At 51.3% G+C, this 17,481-nt stretch overlaps 1 protein-coding gene and 1 long non-coding RNA gene across 2 annotated transcripts; one reads left to right on the top strand and one right to left on the bottom strand.

Annotated features, from left to right (window-relative positions):
• Positions 1-6,479: 6,479 nt before the first annotated feature.
• Positions 6,480-13,984, bottom strand: NR2F2 (nuclear receptor subfamily 2 group F member 2). Its single transcript, XM_035554706.2, is given in 4 exon segments — positions 6,480-8,088; positions 11,148-11,675; positions 13,390-13,695; positions 13,698-13,984. Coding segments are annotated over 4 exon segments (1,152 nt in total). The 5' UTR covers positions 13,819-13,984; the 3' UTR covers positions 6,480-7,891.
• Positions 13,985-15,629: 1,645 nt separating this feature from the next.
• On the top strand, positions 15,630-17,347 carry LOC118251971 (uncharacterized). The gene is made up of 2 exons (XR_004780001.2): positions 15,630-15,848; positions 16,140-17,347. It is a non-coding gene; the product is annotated as an uncharacterized LOC118251971 (long non-coding RNA).
• The last annotated feature ends 134 nt before the right edge of the window (positions 17,348-17,481 follow it).

Here is a 17,481-nt window from a genome sequence, read left to right as displayed (position 1 = left end):
TTTTGGTACCAAATACACATATCGTCGACATTTTGGGGGTTGAAGGAAAGAAGTAAAGGGGGAGTGAGGGGGTGTGAAGCAGAGAAATCAGGCATTGATCCGGTTTGATCGAGTCTGTGGGCTTCCACTAGCAATAGGCAGGCAAACACTCCCAAAACAGAGACAGACACACGCTCCCAGCTCCACTGATTATGTTAAAAAGGGGGAAAATAAAAGGAGGACGGAAGATTAAAAAGGGGAAAAAAAAGGAAAAAAAAAAAAGAAAAAGCGGAAAAAAATACAGAGAAAAGGCAATAAGCGGTACTTTCCCTTGAATCTATGGTGCTGTAAAGAAATCAGGTTCCGTATAAATGATTGTATTTGGGTGGGTGCTTTTCCGACTTATTTGTTGAGTAAATCTCCCTCACTGCGCTGAAGGCGAATCCCTGTTGATAAATCCATCATTACCGTTTGGGTACAGGGAGACAGCAGCGCCACTAAATTTATCTTACATTTGTAGCGCTTTAATAGACATTTATTAAATGCTTTTAGAGAGAGACATGGGGCGCCTGATTACATCCTAGTTATAGACAGAACATAAAGACACACGTTAACAGCAATTTACAAGATGGAAAAGAATAAAGAAAAGAAAACAAAGAAAAGGCAAAGTTTGGGAGCAAAGCTGCTGGGAGACAGTCATTGTGCGCCTTTCGGCATGGACGCCGACCACCGGCTTATTCTCCTGCATTTCTCGGAATATTAATCGTGGCCTATAGACTCGTGTGCGTGCAGCCATATAGATACGTGTATAGGACATGCACACGGATGCAGAGGGAGACGTGCGGATGGATCAAACGGCGCCATACGCGCATTTCTGTTCCGTAAGACAACATCAGAATACAGGAGAGCAGTTACAATAGATTCATCACCCTCTTTCACACTCGCCCTCCACCCCCCGCTCCCCCCGCCAGCTTTTAACTCTAATTTCAATCTTCTTCAACTGGAGAATCTCCAGGGACCTGGGCAAACTTGTGTAAAATAGTTAAACCAAGCGTGTTTCAAAGAGGATTGCTGAGTTCCTCTTCCTGCCTTAATAAACCGAAAGGCCCGGTTCAAAGCAAACACACTGGAATCAAAATTCAAAATATCTCACGACTCGCACGGATCGAGCAGGCTCGGAGCAATGCATTCAGTCTCACGCGTTGGTGGCCACGTAGTGACAAACATTTCGCCCTGCTTTTTGTGTGTGTGTGTGTGTGGAAATCCTTCCTTTGTGCTTTATTTTTTTTATTTTTTTTCCCCACTATCATTTTTAACCTTTCTATTTTTCTAAAAATCCATTCCGCTGTCTTTCAGGTACACGATTAAAGCCACCTCTGGCTTTTCTAAACTTAACCCGCTCCGGCAGAGCTCGGACCAAATCCGGCTCAAGCCCGCACCGCAGCGCGCCCGCCCCGCGCCGCCCCGCTTAGGGAGCAGTGATTTTTTTAAATTATTATTATTATTATTATTTTTTGCGGGTGTCTTGCGAGCATCGCTTCTGCCTTGCCTTCCCACCATCCGAGTCATGCCAAGGACAGCAGCGGCCGGATTTCGCGTTCAGCTCGGAGCTCATCCCCCTCCAAGAACCCTTGGGTCGCTTTTAGCGGGGGACAGGGAGGCGCACACCCTCGGGAGATTCTCCGCAACTCCAGAAACAAACAAACAAACAAACAACAAAACCAACAAACCACAAACGCGAAACCTTCCCCCCCCGCCTCTGCCCTTTTTCAAGAACACTTCTTCTATCTAAAAGTTTCCAAAAGAAAATAAATACAAGTGACACTGTGCTGGGGGAAAGCTCATTAGTTCGTTGTCCAACTCTAATAAAAGAACAGAAGTGCAAATTATAGAGTTCAGCTTCAACACACGCTCTGTCAACTAAAATCAACCGAGTGCAGGCTTGATTCAAATAGCTGCGAAGTTGGTCCGCAATTCAAAACCACCTTCCCCCTCCTCCCTTCCCTTCCCACCCCACCTCCACCCTCCGCCCTGCCGCAGGGACATTTGGTGGAAAAATATTGTTCCAAGGAAGGTAATGATAAAGCTTAACATTAGGAAGAGGGGTGCGCAAACTCATTTCCCCATCGGTGATCCCACTAAAACGAGCGTAGTGCTGCGCTGGGCAGGGCTGGGATAGGGGCTGCTTGGGGGGGGGGGGGGGACGGGGGGAGGAGGGACGGGACTCCTGAAATAACATCTTCTTTCCAGCAAGGTAGAAGAAGAAACGGCCCCTTTGTTTTGATAATTAGCTAAGCCCAAACTAGGAAAGCAGATGTGTTTGCTTAGCTAATCATAAGACAAGTTTCTTTCAAAGAACTTCATTGAGCGATTGCAATTGTGAAGCAAGGAGAAGGATTTCATTTTCCTCTCCCTCGCCTCCCGCCCCCCCGCCCCCCCATCTATATTTTTTACTCCTTCTAATACGATATAAACGCTTCCGATTACCTAGCTGGGAAGGAGGTGAGCCCTGCGCATCCCACCGCGGGCATCGCCCCGACCCACCCGGCCGCCCCAGCCTTACCCCGGCGGAGCTGCTGACATTGTACGTCGGGGGGATGGGAGAGCGAAAGAGAAGGGGGAAAAATAAAGTTTTAATGACATGTATGACATATTAAATTAGGCAGTTTTACAATTGGGTTTGAATGCGATGCTAACTGATTACAACTGTGTTATCAAAAGGGTGATAAGATTTATAACTTCGCGAGCACAAGCCTCTCCTCTTAATGACAATAGATGTTCAATAGCAAAATCTGGTTTCTATTTTCCAAGAAGAGACGCTGTGTGTCTCCGTTGCCCCTTTATTACCGCGGGATTCAAGATCCTCTCTAAAACAGCTTGGCACTTGGAAATGCGCAGGCCAGGAATACCTTTATGGTCCCTATTAACTACTGTGTTATTTACACTTTCGCTGGTGCTTCTCACTCAATACCCGTATCACATACGGGGGATAACACAGCCCCTCTCCTTCCCTTTCGCTGCCTGTTTTGGATTTAAATTTCGCATTTCTTCGCTTTACAGAAGAAAAAAAAAAAAAAGATGGGGGGAGGCAAAAAAAAAAAAAAAAAAAGGTCGCTCTGCCTCTTACACCCTTCTCCTCCCCAGCTCCCTAAACCAACACATTAAGCAAACTTTAAAAACTGGGTTCCTATTACAAAGCAGCGCCCAGGACTAACTGCTTTAAAATTACTGCATAATTAGATTTAGTTGAATTTCACCATTAATTAGGCAGCCGCACTGCGGGGAGCCTTTGAAATCTGAGAAAATGGGAAAAATCATCTGAAGCACGTTTTTTAAACCCAACTTCAATAAATCCTGACAAGGCCTGCATTTCTCCGTGTATCTCTTTCCACCCTACAAAGCAAAGCGAAGCGAGCACGATCCCCAGGACTCACTAAAGTTTTAATTAAAATAAAAATAAAATCCAGCCAGCTTCCCCCAGCCCTCTCGTTATCGGCGGCGGGCGCGGAGAGCCTCGCAACGTCCCGTTCCTCCTCCTCCTCCTCCTCCTCCTTCTCCTCCTCCTCCTCGGCCCCTCCATCTCCCCGCTGCCTCCTAAGGCACCTTCCCCGCTGCCCCCCCGGGGCTCACACCCGGAGTGACTCCGGCTCCGCTCCGCTTTCACCGGAGGGGAGAGCCTTCCGCGGCTCGCGCACTCTCCGCGGGACCCCGAGCCGCCGACCCCCGAGCTGGGGCACCCCCCGGCGCCCCCCATCTCCAAGCACCCCCCACCTTTTCCCCATCCCCCCCCCGGGCTGCGCGGAGGGGTCGCCTCCGCGCAGCGCCCCGGGGCCTCCCGCGGTGGAGGCCGCGGAGGCTCCGCGCAGCGCGCACGCAAGTGCCGCGGACGCCATGTTGGAGGCCGAGCTCATCGGAGGCTGAGCCGGGGCGGACTTTCCCACGCGGGGAGTTACGCGGCCGCGGAGCTTTTCCTCCTCCTCCTCCTCCCCCCCCTTCTCCTTTCCACCCATCCCTCCCGACCCAGCCCGGCCTCCGGCGGAGCGGCCTCCGGGGGAGCCCCCCGCGGGTCTCGGGGCTCTGCCCGGCCTCGGCAGCCCCACGGGCGGGTTGGCACCGCCCGCCAGGCGCCTCCTCTCGCCCCGGCCCTCCGCTTTTGTCTGAACTTGGGAGAGCCGCCTCCTCTCCGCGCCCCCTCCGCGCCCCCCGAGCCCGGAGGGTCGGGGAAGGTTTGGGCGAGAGGCGGCGGGGAGGGAGGAGGAGGAGGAGGAGGAGGAGGAAGAGGAGGGGGAAGAAGAGCTTGCCCGAGCCGTGGTGGTTGCACCGCGGGAGGCTGGTGCAGCTCTCGCTGGCGTTCCGGGTCGCCTTTGGGGCTTTCCTCCTCGCCAGACCCCGCGCCGGTGGCAGGGGTGGTGGGGAAGGAATGAAGCGAACTAAGATCGGATTAAAAAAAAGAAAAAAAAAGGAGAAAAATAAAAAAAGGGAAGGTTAGGAGGGGGAACGGCAAGGGAAAAAAAATTAGAGGCTTAAAGGGAAAGAGTCGCCATGTTTAGCAGCTTTTTTTTTTTTTTTCCCCTCTTAGAAAAAAAAAAAGATCTCAATTCCACATAGAACAAGCTTCTCGAACCCAACCCTCCTCTTTTGTCCAATTCAATCTTTGGATAGATCTTTTGTTCTAACTCAGCATGAAAAGAAAAACTTTCTTTAAATGCTATAAACTTAAAACTAACTGAAGTCCCTAAACAAATCCTCCTCTGAGCATTCCAAACATATATACATGGGGCTCGTGTGTGTGTGCGTGCATGTGTGTGTGTGTGTTTTTATTTAACCCTGGTGCATTTTCTGTTTACTATTATTCTCTGTGAACCAAAGCTTGCTGCAAGAAACTTATAAATACAGAGATAGCTTACAGGCTTTAAAACATAAAAAGCAGAGAATGTTTTGGATTTGAAAATCATAAATTATAATTTAATGCCAATAACAATTTACAACAAATGGTTGTTTACAATAAACTAACACAAAACAAACAAGTCAAGATCCTGTGTTCTTAGTAAGCATAAAAACTTCACACACACACACTCACATGGATAGCACTTGCAATAGAAAAAGCTAAATCTAGAGGTCAGCAATCCCCTGCAATAATAGTATATTATATATTTATATATATTTATATATTTATAGAAAAGGAGCCATGATTCAGATGTGAAACTCTGCTCAAATTCACAGTCACACGCCCCTCAGCCCCCAGTACAGATGTGTCTGACTGGAACGCACCAAAGATCAGGCTTTAATTCGACTTTACAGAATGATCTCTCTCCCTCCCTCCCTCCCTCCCTCTCTTCTCGTGAAACCACAACATGGTGTAGTAACGTGTGCTGGAAGGGGAGAGGGGAAGCCTCAGCCGGGAACAAAATTGCAAGCTTTCACATACAAAGCATCTGCTCTAGACCAAGGGGAGAGAGGGCGGGCGGGGGGGGGGGGGGGGGAGAGAAAAATAAAAAATAAATGACACGCAGACCACACGGACCAAAATCCACCCCCCTGGGCAAAGCACAGCGTCTTGCCTCCAGTCTTGCCTTCCTGCGGGGCTGGGGGGCTCCTGCTCGGGCCGGCGCTGGCCGCCCCCGGGACCCCGGCCCCGGCGCTCCGCGATCGCGCTCCCAGCAGCGGCGGGGAGCGGTCGGGGCAGGGCTGCGGGCAGGGCCCGGCATCCACCCAGGGAAGATGCCCGGCCGCCTCCGCAGGCGTGTGTGCCAGCAGACACACGGGCATGCATCCCCTATGCAAAATATAGAGATGACCTGTGGTCACGCTTTCACAGTCTAAGGTAAAAAAAAAAAAAAAAAAAAAAAAAAAAAAAAAAAAAAAAAGCAAACCCACTTGAGAGTATATGTACATTAAAAACCGAGTCCTCGGTGCTAGAAGCTAAAGCCACTCCATTTGAAGACCTCTCAATGACAACGATAGATGGCAACTACACAGTATTATAAAAAAATCACACGTACTTAAAGAAAACTCATTGCAAACAACTGACCTATATTTACAATACTGCTATTACCTTGCTTGAATGATCTTGTGCGCGTATGTCAGACATTTACAAAAGATTTTTCGCCCCATTCTGATCATAAAATAGATACTGATCTCCAGATTTCTAACACTTTTTCACAACAATACCTTTCCTACGCAGGCACTTAAGTGTGACAAAAATAAGGGCCTTTTTTTTTTCTCTTTTTCCAGAAAATCCATTTTTAATTAACATGAGGATTAGATGAATGGGGGATGATGGTTTACCATTTCAGCATGGTACTTCCTAAAACCATAGATAAACCACGAACTTAAGTCCTCCACCCCCATCCCGGAATTAAACAGGTAAATACACTACAGTACATCTGCTACAAACTTACTGTGACAAGTAAACAAATCAATCGCCTATGGACTTAAATGACTGCAAACTATAGAGAAGTAATGCGGTTTCTGAAAGACATTTATGACAGCCAAACAAGTTTCAGATATCAAATAATATTTTAATTTCTGAATACTTTCAATTTTCCTTGGAATATAACACACAAAGACTCGACCAAACAGTTCAGTTATTATAACTTTTACAGTATACAGAAATGTTGCACTTAAAAAAAAAACCTTCAGTTTTTTTAAACACAAAACTGTAAACTCTAAGATACTGAATCAATCACGTTATCTATAAGTGCCAACAGTGTTATTTTGTCATGCTGATTTCAATGGTATTTTTTAAAAAGGGAAAATATCAACAATTATTATAATACAAAGGGCTTGCAAATATACAAACAGATAGAGGAGTTTAATAACAATTCATGATGAACTATGTGGAACCCAATTCAAATTACAAAAGTTCACTTTGCTAGTTTGTTTGCTTTTAAATCAAAACCGCAGTGTGTCTTGGACACGAATCCTTCTACCTATAATAAATCCCCACAGTTCATTTTCTGTCCGAAATATCAAAAAACCTAGATTTGGGGGGAGTTATATGACACGTGTGGTTCATTCGGGTCTATATAATTATAGCTCTCTCAGCTTCAAGCTAGATTTTGGGTCACCACCTTAAGTGCGCTTCCATCATTGTGTTGTTGAGTGGTTTTTTTTTCTCTTTTCCTTTCTTCCTATGATACTTTCGTGGACTCAGTTTTAATTCTTTCAGAACATATATTTTAAGGATACACAGTTTTTTTTTTTTTTTAAAGAAGCCAAGATTATATCAAAAATTATTATAGAACCACAGAATAAACTGGTTTGAAACCAGAAAAATACAAAAAAGAACAGCTATAGGTACATAGACACATAGGACAATTAATAATTTGGAAAAAAAAAGACTTACTTTCTTCCATTCTGCTAATTTTCTCCAAATTTCCTTTAAATGCACTTTAAGCGAGAATTTTTTAAAAAGTTTACCCCAAAAAAAAGAAAAAAAGAAGAAAAAAGAAAAAAAGAAAAAGCCCACCATCGTTTCTTTTCTTCTTCTTTCTCCTTTTTCTTTCTTTCTTTTTTCTTTCTCTCTTTTTTTTTTATTTTTTACAAAAAAATGATAAGTAGCAAGTTTTTTTTTTTTTCTGAACGACACGGGAGTTTTTAATGCATTCTGTAAAAGTTCATTTGACAGTCTCTTTTTAAATTCACAGTCCATTAATTTTTTTCCTGTCTTCTCTTAGCAAACTTGTAACATCCTTTTACATCCTTTCTTAGCAGAAGGAAATTTAAGAAACAACCAGAACCCAAATGTCATTTGCTTTCCTTTCACTCTCTTTCATCTCCCTTCTCATTTTTTATTTTTTATTTTTTATTTTTTTCTCTCTCTCGAATATTTTATTGAATGGACATATAAGGCCAGTTGAAACTGCTGCCAGACAGTAACATATCCCTGATTAGGGTTTCTATGGGGGTTTTACCTACCAAACGGACGAAAAAACAATTGCTCTATGACAGAAGAGGAGACAGTGCGAAGGGAGGGGAGACGTAGTAATAGCTTCCCGAATCGTGTTGGCTGGTTGGGATACTGGCTCCTAACATACTCTTCCAAAGCACACTGTGACTTCTCCTGTAAACTTTCAACATGGGCTACATCAGAGAGACCACAGGCATCTAGAAGAAAGTGTATTAAAAAAAAAAAAAGAAAAAGAAAGAAAAGAAAAAAGAAAACAATCATCAGATTAAAAAGTTTTTTTTTTTTAATTTTAATTTGATTTTTTTTTTAATTCGCTAGAATGAAGTGCGCCATTACCTTGCCCCCCAGAGCCTGAGTGGGTTTCACCAAAAGGGACAATCTCCCTCTTTGCTGCGTGCGTCTGCGTTTCTCTCTCCTGGAGGGTCTCGTTAGGATGGAGAGCAGCTCCAGGAGCGGGGGTCGGGGCTGCACCCCACAACCAGGAGGTGCCGCCGGGCCAGGTCCCTGCCTCGGGGTCCTGGGGGCAAGGCCGGGGGCAGGGAAAGCTTGGGGCGAAGGGGGGAGAGGCAGCTTCTCTTCCTCCCCCACCTTTGGAAAATAAGCGCGGAGAGCCTGAGCATGCGATGGGAAGGCACACTACTGATAGCGATGGAAATAATAATCAGCATCATAATAATAAAAAACTGGCCCAGCCAAGGATAATGGCGCCCCGGATCCAGCAACAGATTCTCCCCCAAAGAAGACAACGCGTTTTTCTTCAGTCTTTGAAACTGATTTAAGTGGCCCTTTAAAACTGATCTTGTCAGTTTAGCCTATTCAGAGGCAGCCATGCAAACTGTGATCTCTCTGTTCATTTGAGCTGTTTCTTTTTCCCCCCTCTTTTCTTTTCTCTTTCTTTCTTCCCCCCCCTCCACTCCCCCCTCTTTTTTTTTCCTCTTCTTCTTCTTTTTAAACCTAAAGGCCCTTACAAGAAGAAAACTCCCTGATAGGGTCTGGACATTTTTTTTTTTTCTGATACGCTAAAATACAATAAGTTCCCTTTAAATCAGAGACGTCTGTGCTGAAAGAGCACAGGTTGTGACCTGACCTCCCTGTGGCTTTCCTAGGCACAGGGCTAACACATGCATATTCTGCGAGTCATTAGAACCCAGATTTAAAAAAAAAAAAAAAAAAAAAAAAAAAAAAAGAGGCAGCAGCAAACATTATATGCATCTCTGTGCGTCTGCTTTCCATCAGTGGCTGTTATTGGGGTGCTGCAGGAGCCGCATGCGTAACCCAGCTTGTGCACGGGGCTATCTCCCCAGAATCAGATAACAAGAACCGTTTATCTAGTTGGGAGGCAATTTACACGCCAGGCCTCACATTTGGAAAATAGCAATAAATTTAAACAGTTACGACAGGATCGGACGATTGCTTTCTCAGAAGGCTAAAAAAAAAAAAAAATAATAATAGTGGGGTTTTGGAGAAAGGCAGGGTTTCAGCTAAACTCGGGCGTGGGTGTGCGCTGGCCAGAGCCTGGGGCCGCATGGGAGCGTGTGTGGGATTCTCGCTGGGCGTTAGGGCGAAGGGAGAGGAAAATGCATCCTAAAAAGCGACAGAAAATCAAATGAGCGCCCCACGGCCAGGCAGCCCCACTCGGGATCCCCGTGTCCCCGTGGCGAGGGGCGCCCTGCCCATCGATCACCTCAGGACTTTAGCACGAGTGCTTGGGGGGGGGGGGGGGGGGGGGGGGGAGAAGTTTTTTATGTGTAAAGCAATAATATATAAAAGGAAGTTTAGGTCACGACCCAGAACCTGGACAAAGTCCAGAAAATGACTTCGTTCCCCAGACCCCCTTTAACACAACAAGGAACGGATTGTGAGCCCTTCTTTTCCCACATAAACTACATTTTTTTTCCTGTTTCCTGATATCAGGCTTTAAAAAACTCCGATGAGTAATTATTTTACAGGTCCTGCTTCCATTCATATGTTTATCGCGTGGCCACTTTCCCAAGCTTTCGAGTGAATTACAGAATAAATATATGTATTTTTAAACTCAATCCCCAAACTTCTAGGGCTCCAGCACAGTGGGTTGCCGCTGCAGCCTTAAAGTTAGCAATCTGAGATAACGTATTGCACAAATTAGCGAGCAGATTTTTTTTCAAAAAAAAAAAAAATATTTAGCCTCCAGAGTTAATATCAGGTTTATTACTCACCCAGGTTAAACTCTAGTGCAAGCTAATTAGATTTCACAACGCACTCAATTATTGCTTTATAACTCATGCACTATTTCGAGGCAGCCAAAGTTGACACATATTTTTCCCCCCTCTCTTTGATTATCCAAGAAACACCTCGAGCCCTGCCTCGGGAGAGGCGGGCTTGTGCCACCCCGGGACTGCACCGCCGAGCGGCAGCTTCCCTCTCCCTCCTCTCCTCTCTTCTCTTCTCCTCTCCTCTCTTCTCCTCTCACTTTTTCATGCTGTCCCTGTCTACTTATGGTAATGATCCCTTCGCACCCGCTACTCGCTTTGGACGCTGCAGTTCCTGCTGGGTACAAATGCAAACTTTTCCCCTCAGCTTAAATGACACAGAACTGCTCACTGCCACATTCTGTTTAAATCAGAGACAGCTCTTTGGAAAGTTGATTTATTTTATTTTATGGGATGGCAGGGAACATATTTTAAACTCAGCTTTGCGCATTTAACTTTTTTTTTTTTTAATTCAATTTTTTAATCCTGCAGGGCTTTTTTTTTTTTTTTTTCTTTTCCCTTCTTGGCTGCCCATAAAATGATCCTCTTTTTAAAGTGGGTTTCCCTGATAGGACGACTCGTATTTAACAACATCAAACAGATTTTTTGCTGCTGTTCGGATGCGTGTCATTAAATGCAACAACCCAGAGCTACACTGTTAAATAAAATATTATTTTCAATGGGAAAAGCGCAGTCTCTCGTGGCGAATGGGTGCCTCCCCCCCGCGCCCCCTCTCTTCCCCCTTCCCCAGCGCTATGCAGCGAGGGACCGGGGGGGCTGGGGGGGTCCCCTGCTCGTCTTTTCCTCGTCGCCGTAGCTGTTATTATTTAGCTTTTCGCTCGCCCTCCCTCGCAGGGGGGCTGCTGAGAGCCGAGGCCTCGCAGGGACCCCCCAGAGCCCCTCTCCTTGCCCGGGGTGCCCGGGGGGGGCCGCGGCAGGGCCGGGCTGCGGGCAGCTCCCCTTGGCAAGAGCGAGCACTTCTCGGAGGGGCCGGGGGAGGGACGGAAGAGCAAAGAAACGCTGCCTACCTGAGGTGAAGAGGACTATGGCCTTTAAACAGCTATATTCTGCGGAGTCGACATGCAAGGCTTTCAGTTTTTCGACTTGCTCTTGGAAGATTCGTATGTGGTCCATAAAGGCGACCACTCGGTCAGCAGACATGGGCGAAGCGTGGAGGCCGGCGGCTGCCAGGAGCGGGGCTACGTGGAGGGGCATGGAGCACTGGGCAGCGTTGAGCACAAACAACTCGCTCCAGGTCAGCCTGAGCAGGGCCACCTGGTCTGTGATCTGCAGGTCTGGGAAGAAGGGGATATTCCTGGCCCACTCCACCGCGCTGAAGAGCATCCTAGCTGCCAGTTCGCAAATGTTCTCGATGCCCATGATGTTGTTGGGTTGCATGCACTGACTGCCAAAGCGGGAGGTGGGGTAGGGCTCGGCTCTCAGAAGAAGGGAGATATATCCGGATAGGTAGGAATGGCAGTTGAGAGGGTCCCCGTTTGTCAAGGCGAACTGACCGTGAGTTGGCTGTGTGGGTGGCATTCTGCCCCTCTGGACCGCTGCAGTAAATAAAGAAGAAACTACAGCTATTAATATCTGAATTGCCCCTCTCGCTTCAAACCCAGCCCGCTTTGTGTGCCGCTGCCTGCCGGGCTGACCCGGGGCCGGGGGGGGGCTCCGGGGGCTCCGCTTCCAGCACCGGCAACAACAAAGCTGAGCCAGGCCGGCGGCCCCGGCGCTGGGAAACCCAGGATCCCCCCCCTCGTCCCCCCCCCCCCAGCCACCCCTCCTGCGGCTCCGAGGGGTTCGGCTTTGTGCCCCCCATCGGTGCGGGGCGGCCCGGGGGCGGGGGGCACCGGCAATACGGTCCCCAAGACCCGGAGCACGGTCCCCCCAACCGTGTTTCTCGCCCCCCGAGCACACGGGCGCCGCTGCTGCTGCTGTCCCCCCTCCCAGCACCCCCGGCCCCAGCCTCGCTCGGCCCTTTTATAAAAATAAAAATGAAGGCGGCCAGGGCAGCCCCCGCCACCCCCGGCAGGTCCCCCCGCCGGGCCGGGGGCATTATCCGGCGGCACCTTCCTCGGCTGCCGGTGGAAAGTGGGCCTTTCATTTTGTTAATAAATTTCCACGGTGACAGCGAGAGAAAAGGGAGAGAGAAAAAGGGCTCGGAGGCAGGGAGACGGCGAGGAGGGCGAACGCCTAAAACGTGCTTGATTTATATTTGTTCTCGCCCGCGTTACGAGGTTAGTTACTCTTGCAGAAACACAAAGAAGAGGAGCCCGGCAAGTCCCGAGCCCCCTCACCCTTAACCTACATAGCGGCGTCCAGCCCCGGAGCACGCACTGACAAACGGCAGGCTCACATTTCTCCTCTAATTTTATATCACAAAGGCTCGGCTCGCAGAGAAGCCGGGCACCCCTCACTTACTTCTGGGCTGCTCCTTTTCCCCCCAGCCTCCCCTTCTGGCCCCTGCCTCCGCCGGAGGGGCGAGGGCAGAGGGGGGAGAAGAGAAAAGTGAGCTAAGAAACCGGCGGGGAAGCGGGCACACGGCGCGGCCGGGCGCGCACCCACGCGCGGGGCTGTGCACGCGTGTATTTGTGGTTTTAAAGGAGGAAAATCCGGCTGGGAATCCACAGTGGAGTGCTGTAGAGCCTCGGTAGGGTGAGTTCCATTGTAGCAGTAATTCGAACCGCCTGGGTTTATAGGAAAAAAAAAAAAAAAAAAAAAAAAACAACTCGCGAGCTAAGGCAGGGTGCCGGGGGGCTCCGCGGGTGGGTGGGTGCGCGCAGCCGGGCGCACGGGGGGCTGCCGGGGCCGGGGGGCGACGCTGGACATGCAGCCCGGAGCACTAAGGACAAGCAAGCAGGCGTCAGAGCCACCGTTTCCTCGCTCGCAAAGCGGCGTGAAACTAAAAATCCACTGGCAATAAACCTCCATCAGCAAAATGAAAACAAACACAAATCAATTACGGGCGCGGGAGGGGGGGGGGGGGGGAAGCATGCAAGAGCCCCTGCCTCCCCTGCCCACCCTCGCCGACACCTCTTCCTTCCATTACGAGAAAACTTTCTGGCTGTTTATTCGGGGAGGGGGGGAGGGAGCTGGCCGAGGGATGGGGGGGGGGGGGGGGGTCAGGAGGGGGGGTAAAAATAAGAGGAGCAACAACAACAACAATAATAATAATAATAATTCAAAAGGAAAAAGGAAAACCAACAACAAAACAAAAGCAAAACGCAGTGAGTGAAAAAAATTGCAAAACAAATGAAATCCCAATACCTTCCCGTCTCATGCCAACTTTGAGGCATTTTTTGAGGCGGCAGTACTGACACTGATTGCGGTGGTGCTGGTCAATGGGACAGTTCCTGTTGGCACGACAAGTGTAGCTGAGATTCCTCCTTACACTCCGCTTGAAGAAACTCTTGCAACCCTCGCAGGTAAACTGGCCATAATGTTTGCCACTAGACTTGTCCCCACAAACCACACATTCAATGTGCTGCTGCTGCTGCTGTTTGTCTCCTTGGTTCTGCTGGCTTGGCGGGTTGGTCTGGGCTGGCGTACTGGGAGGGCCCCCGGGCCCGGGGTCTGTGGGGTGTGCGGGGCCCCGGCCGGGGGTCCCTGCACCGGCGGGGCTTGCGAAGGCTGCGTTCCCTGAGCTCCGGGCACATCGTCCTGGGGGTCTCGCCACGCACCGACTACCATTGCCATATCTATTGGACACCGTTTCCAAACTTCCTGTTCCCCCTTTATTTTCAAAGTTTGTTTGCTTTGCTTTTCAGCTCAGCTTTGCAGCAGTCTGGTTTTTTTTTTTTTTCCTCCTCCTCCTCTCTCTCTCTTTCTCCCCCACTCTCTCTTTTGTTGCCTTTTTTTTTTTCCTCCTCCTCCTCCTCCTTTTTCTGCCCCTCTCAGCGGGGTCGGGGCGGGGGGAGCTCCCGGGGCCGGCGGCGGAGGTGCGGGCGCGGGGGGGGGCGAGCGGCGCGGCGGCGGCCGGGGCTCCAGGAGAGCAGAGAGAGCCGGGGGGGTTGGGGGAGAAAAGGGGGAGAGAGAGAGAGAGAGAGAGAGAGAGAGAGAGGAGGGAGGAAAAAAAAAAAATCTCTTCGGAGATCTCCCCCTCTCTCTCTTAGAGCTGATCTGCAGCAGAGGAGTTGAAGGAGGAGAGGCGGGTGTCGGGGGGGCCAGGTCCAGGGAAGCTCGCAGTCAGCCATTCAGGAAAGCCATCAAAATAAGAATGAATAAAAGGTTAAAGATTACACACACAGCGGAAAAAAGCACGCACAGCTGAGGAGACTTTCTCGGCGCGGAGAGCGGACGGTCTCGCCGTAGTTTTGGGAAGTCCAGCTTGCGGCAGCAACATCAACTGCGATCGCTTTGTTTTTGTGGGCTTTTTTTTTTTTCCTCCTCTTTCCTCCTCTCTCTCTCCGCTCTGTCTCTCCTCCCTCCTTCGCTCGCTTTAATTCTTCCTCTCCGCCGCTCCGCCCGGGCGCTGCTCTCTGCCTCCTCTCTCTCTCTCTTTTCTCTCCTCCTTTTTTTTTTTTTTTTTTTTTTTTTTTTAATTTTCTCTCGGTGCGTGCGGGTGGGTGGGGGGGCTGTCTCTTTTATTAATTATTATCAGCGGTATCTCCCTGCCGGTGGCCGATCTCTCCCGGTGCTGCTGGTGCCGGTGGTGCTGCTCGGGCTCTTGCCGGTGCTCGGTCGCCGGTGGCGGGTGCCGGGGTGCCGGTGGCGGTGCCGGGGTGTGCCGGTGGCGGTGCCGGGGTGCCGGTGGTGGTGCTCGGGTGCCGCCGCGCTGCCTTATGCTGCTTGTGCCGCCTCGCAAGTGGGCTCTCGCCTCCGCGCCGCCGGTGCTCACGGCGCGGGCGGGGGAGAGGGGGGCGGCGGGGGGGGGGGGGGGGTTGCGAGGAGGGAGGGAGAGGAGGAGGAAGGGGAGGGAAGGGGGGGGGGGAGGGAGGGAGGGAGGGAGGGAAGGAGTCAACTCGGCAGCGCAGCGCCCGGCCGGGATGATAAAGAGGGGAGAGGAGGAGGAGGAGAGAGGGAAGGATCACAACCCAGCGCGCAGCATCGCTCTGGGGGGGGGGGGGGGCGCGCTGAGGGAGGGGTGTGTGTGAGGGGAGGGGGGGGAGCCCTTCCCCCAGCGCCCCCCCCGGCGAAGAGGGAGGGGAGAGAGGGAGGAGGAGGGAAGGAGGAGGAGGAGGAGGAGGAGGAGGAGGAGGAGGGAGGGGCGGCCGGGCGCGCTCCCCGCCGGCCGCTGGCCCCGCTGGCGGAGGGAGTGAACTTTGACACGGCTGCTGCAACTCGGCGCGCGTCGCCATGGCGACCGGGCGCCTTGCGCGGCGGGGCCGGCGCGGCCTGCCTGCCTGCCTGCCTGCCTGCCGCCTGCCTGACGGAGGGGCTGCCTGAGTGGCCCGCAGCGCGCGCGCCGCCCCACGGCCCTCATTGGCCCGCGCCGCCCTTGCGCGGCCTCGCCATGGCCGACGACGACGCCCGCGCGGTCCTAGAGGCCGCCGCCGCCGCCTCCTGTGGTGGCGGCCGTGGCGGCGGTGTGGGGCAGGGCGCTGCGCGCTTCGCCCCGCCGCCTCCTCCTCCTCCTCCTCCTTGCCCTCACCTGGGGAGCCCCCCCCCTCCGTCACGGAGGGGGTTAAGGGGGTGAAAGAGGGGAGAAGTGGAATAAAAATGAAGTGGGGCGATGTTAGGAGGGGGATCAACCCCGAGGGCAGGCGCCGCCCCGCTCCCTGACCGGGGTAGGGCGAGGCCGGGGCCGCTCACGGATCCGCCGCACCTGCGCGGGGTTTGCGCGGAGGTTCCGCGCCCGGCCGGGCTCTACCGGGCTCCACCGGGCCGGCAGGGCGCTGGGAACCCCCCGTGCCCCCTCAGCGGGGTCCCGGCCCCGGCCCGGAGCCGTCCCGCTTCTCCCTCGCCCCCCGCCGCGCAGCGCCGCGGGGAGCCTGGGCTCGTCCGGCCGCTTTCAACTTTGTTTCTCTGCGCTTTTTTTGTCTCTTTTTAACGTGAATTTTCTGTCACCCACCCTGTAGGCGCGGCGAGAGCAGCAGCCGAGGGTAGACCCCCTAAGGACGCGGGAGAGCCGCCCGTCTCTGCATACACCGCGACCGGCCGGGGGACGGAGAGAGGAGAGGAAAAAGAGAGAAAAATAAAGCAAAAAAAGCAAAACCTGAAAAAAAACAACCACCCAAAACCTTCTCAAAGAGAGGGAGAAACACCAGCTCCCAGCCACGCATCCGTGTCCGCTCGCCTCCGGCCCCGCAAAAGGGCTCAGCGCCCCGCACCTCTCCCCGCTGCCCCCGGCTCTGTGCCGCAGAAATATCGGGGTCCCCCTCGCCGCAGGTGCCGAGGGGATGGGGAAGGTGTCCAAAGCCCCCAAAAGTGCCTTTCCCCCCCTGCTCAGCCCCCACGGACGGGGATGCTCGGAGGCTCGGTCTCAAAAGATGAGGCTGCGGCATCCCCGTCGAGGCTGCCGGGGCGAAATTCGCTCTCCCCGAAGCGGGGACCAGTTGAGGCCGGGGAAGGCTTTGAGGATGGGGAGAGGAAGCTTTCCCCGGTAAAAGGAGAGCAACAGCCTTCTGGTTCCCAAACAACCCGGCCACCCGGCCCCGAGGAGGTCACCTTTCGGGGACAGAGGGGGAGAAGGTGGGGGTGCAAAATGTAGGATAGTCACAGATTGTTGCTGATGTTGAATTTCCTGAGGAAAAAAAAAAAAAAAGGCTTTCCTGTCTCGAATCTGACAAAGTAAACAGGATTAATTCACATATGCAGAAAAAAAGCATTAATACCGTCCTGACAAATGCAGAAATCAGAAGAGAAAGCGGTTTTAGCAGGACCTACGATAGGAACAGTTTGAACGTATGATCGTAAAAATGAAAAGCCATTGATACACGCTTAAAAGCTGCCGTATACGCTGATTGCTCAAGCATTAATGAAGAATGCCCCAGATTAACTATTTGCTCTTGCAGGGATGTAGCCATATAACTATCTATTAGCACCATTAGATGCCTTGCTATTTATTTGAAAACACCCCTGCGAGGGGGTAGAGGCAGAAGAGGCGAAGGTAGAAATGGTCTGCAGCTAATTCTGCTAAATAATATCTGCAAGCCGAGCGCCTCGCGAAGAAGGGGGAGATTCCCAACTGTCCTTCTCCGAGCCCAGTCACAATAGAACCGCTCTCTTTGAAAAGTCAGACCGTATTGGTTTCCCCAAATAAATAAACGCATCCCTCCTGCCATTTTACTGCAGATGTAAATTTATTTTAATGAGAGGGAGTGGAAGGATTTATTTTGCTAAAATAGAGTTGGGGATAGAGCCGGTGTAAATCTTTGGGTTTTAAAAAAGAGGAGGAAGGAGGGGGAAGCTGCTTTCCCG

This window comes from Cygnus atratus, chromosome 11, assembly GCF_013377495.2.
Source record: "Cygnus atratus isolate AKBS03 ecotype Queensland, Australia chromosome 11, CAtr_DNAZoo_HiC_assembly, whole genome shotgun sequence".
Lineage (NCBI taxonomy): Eukaryota > Metazoa > Chordata > Aves > Anseriformes > Anatidae > Cygnus > Cygnus atratus.
Note: the sequence above shows the minus strand (reverse complement) of the source record. Positions and strands in the feature narration are given on the sequence as shown.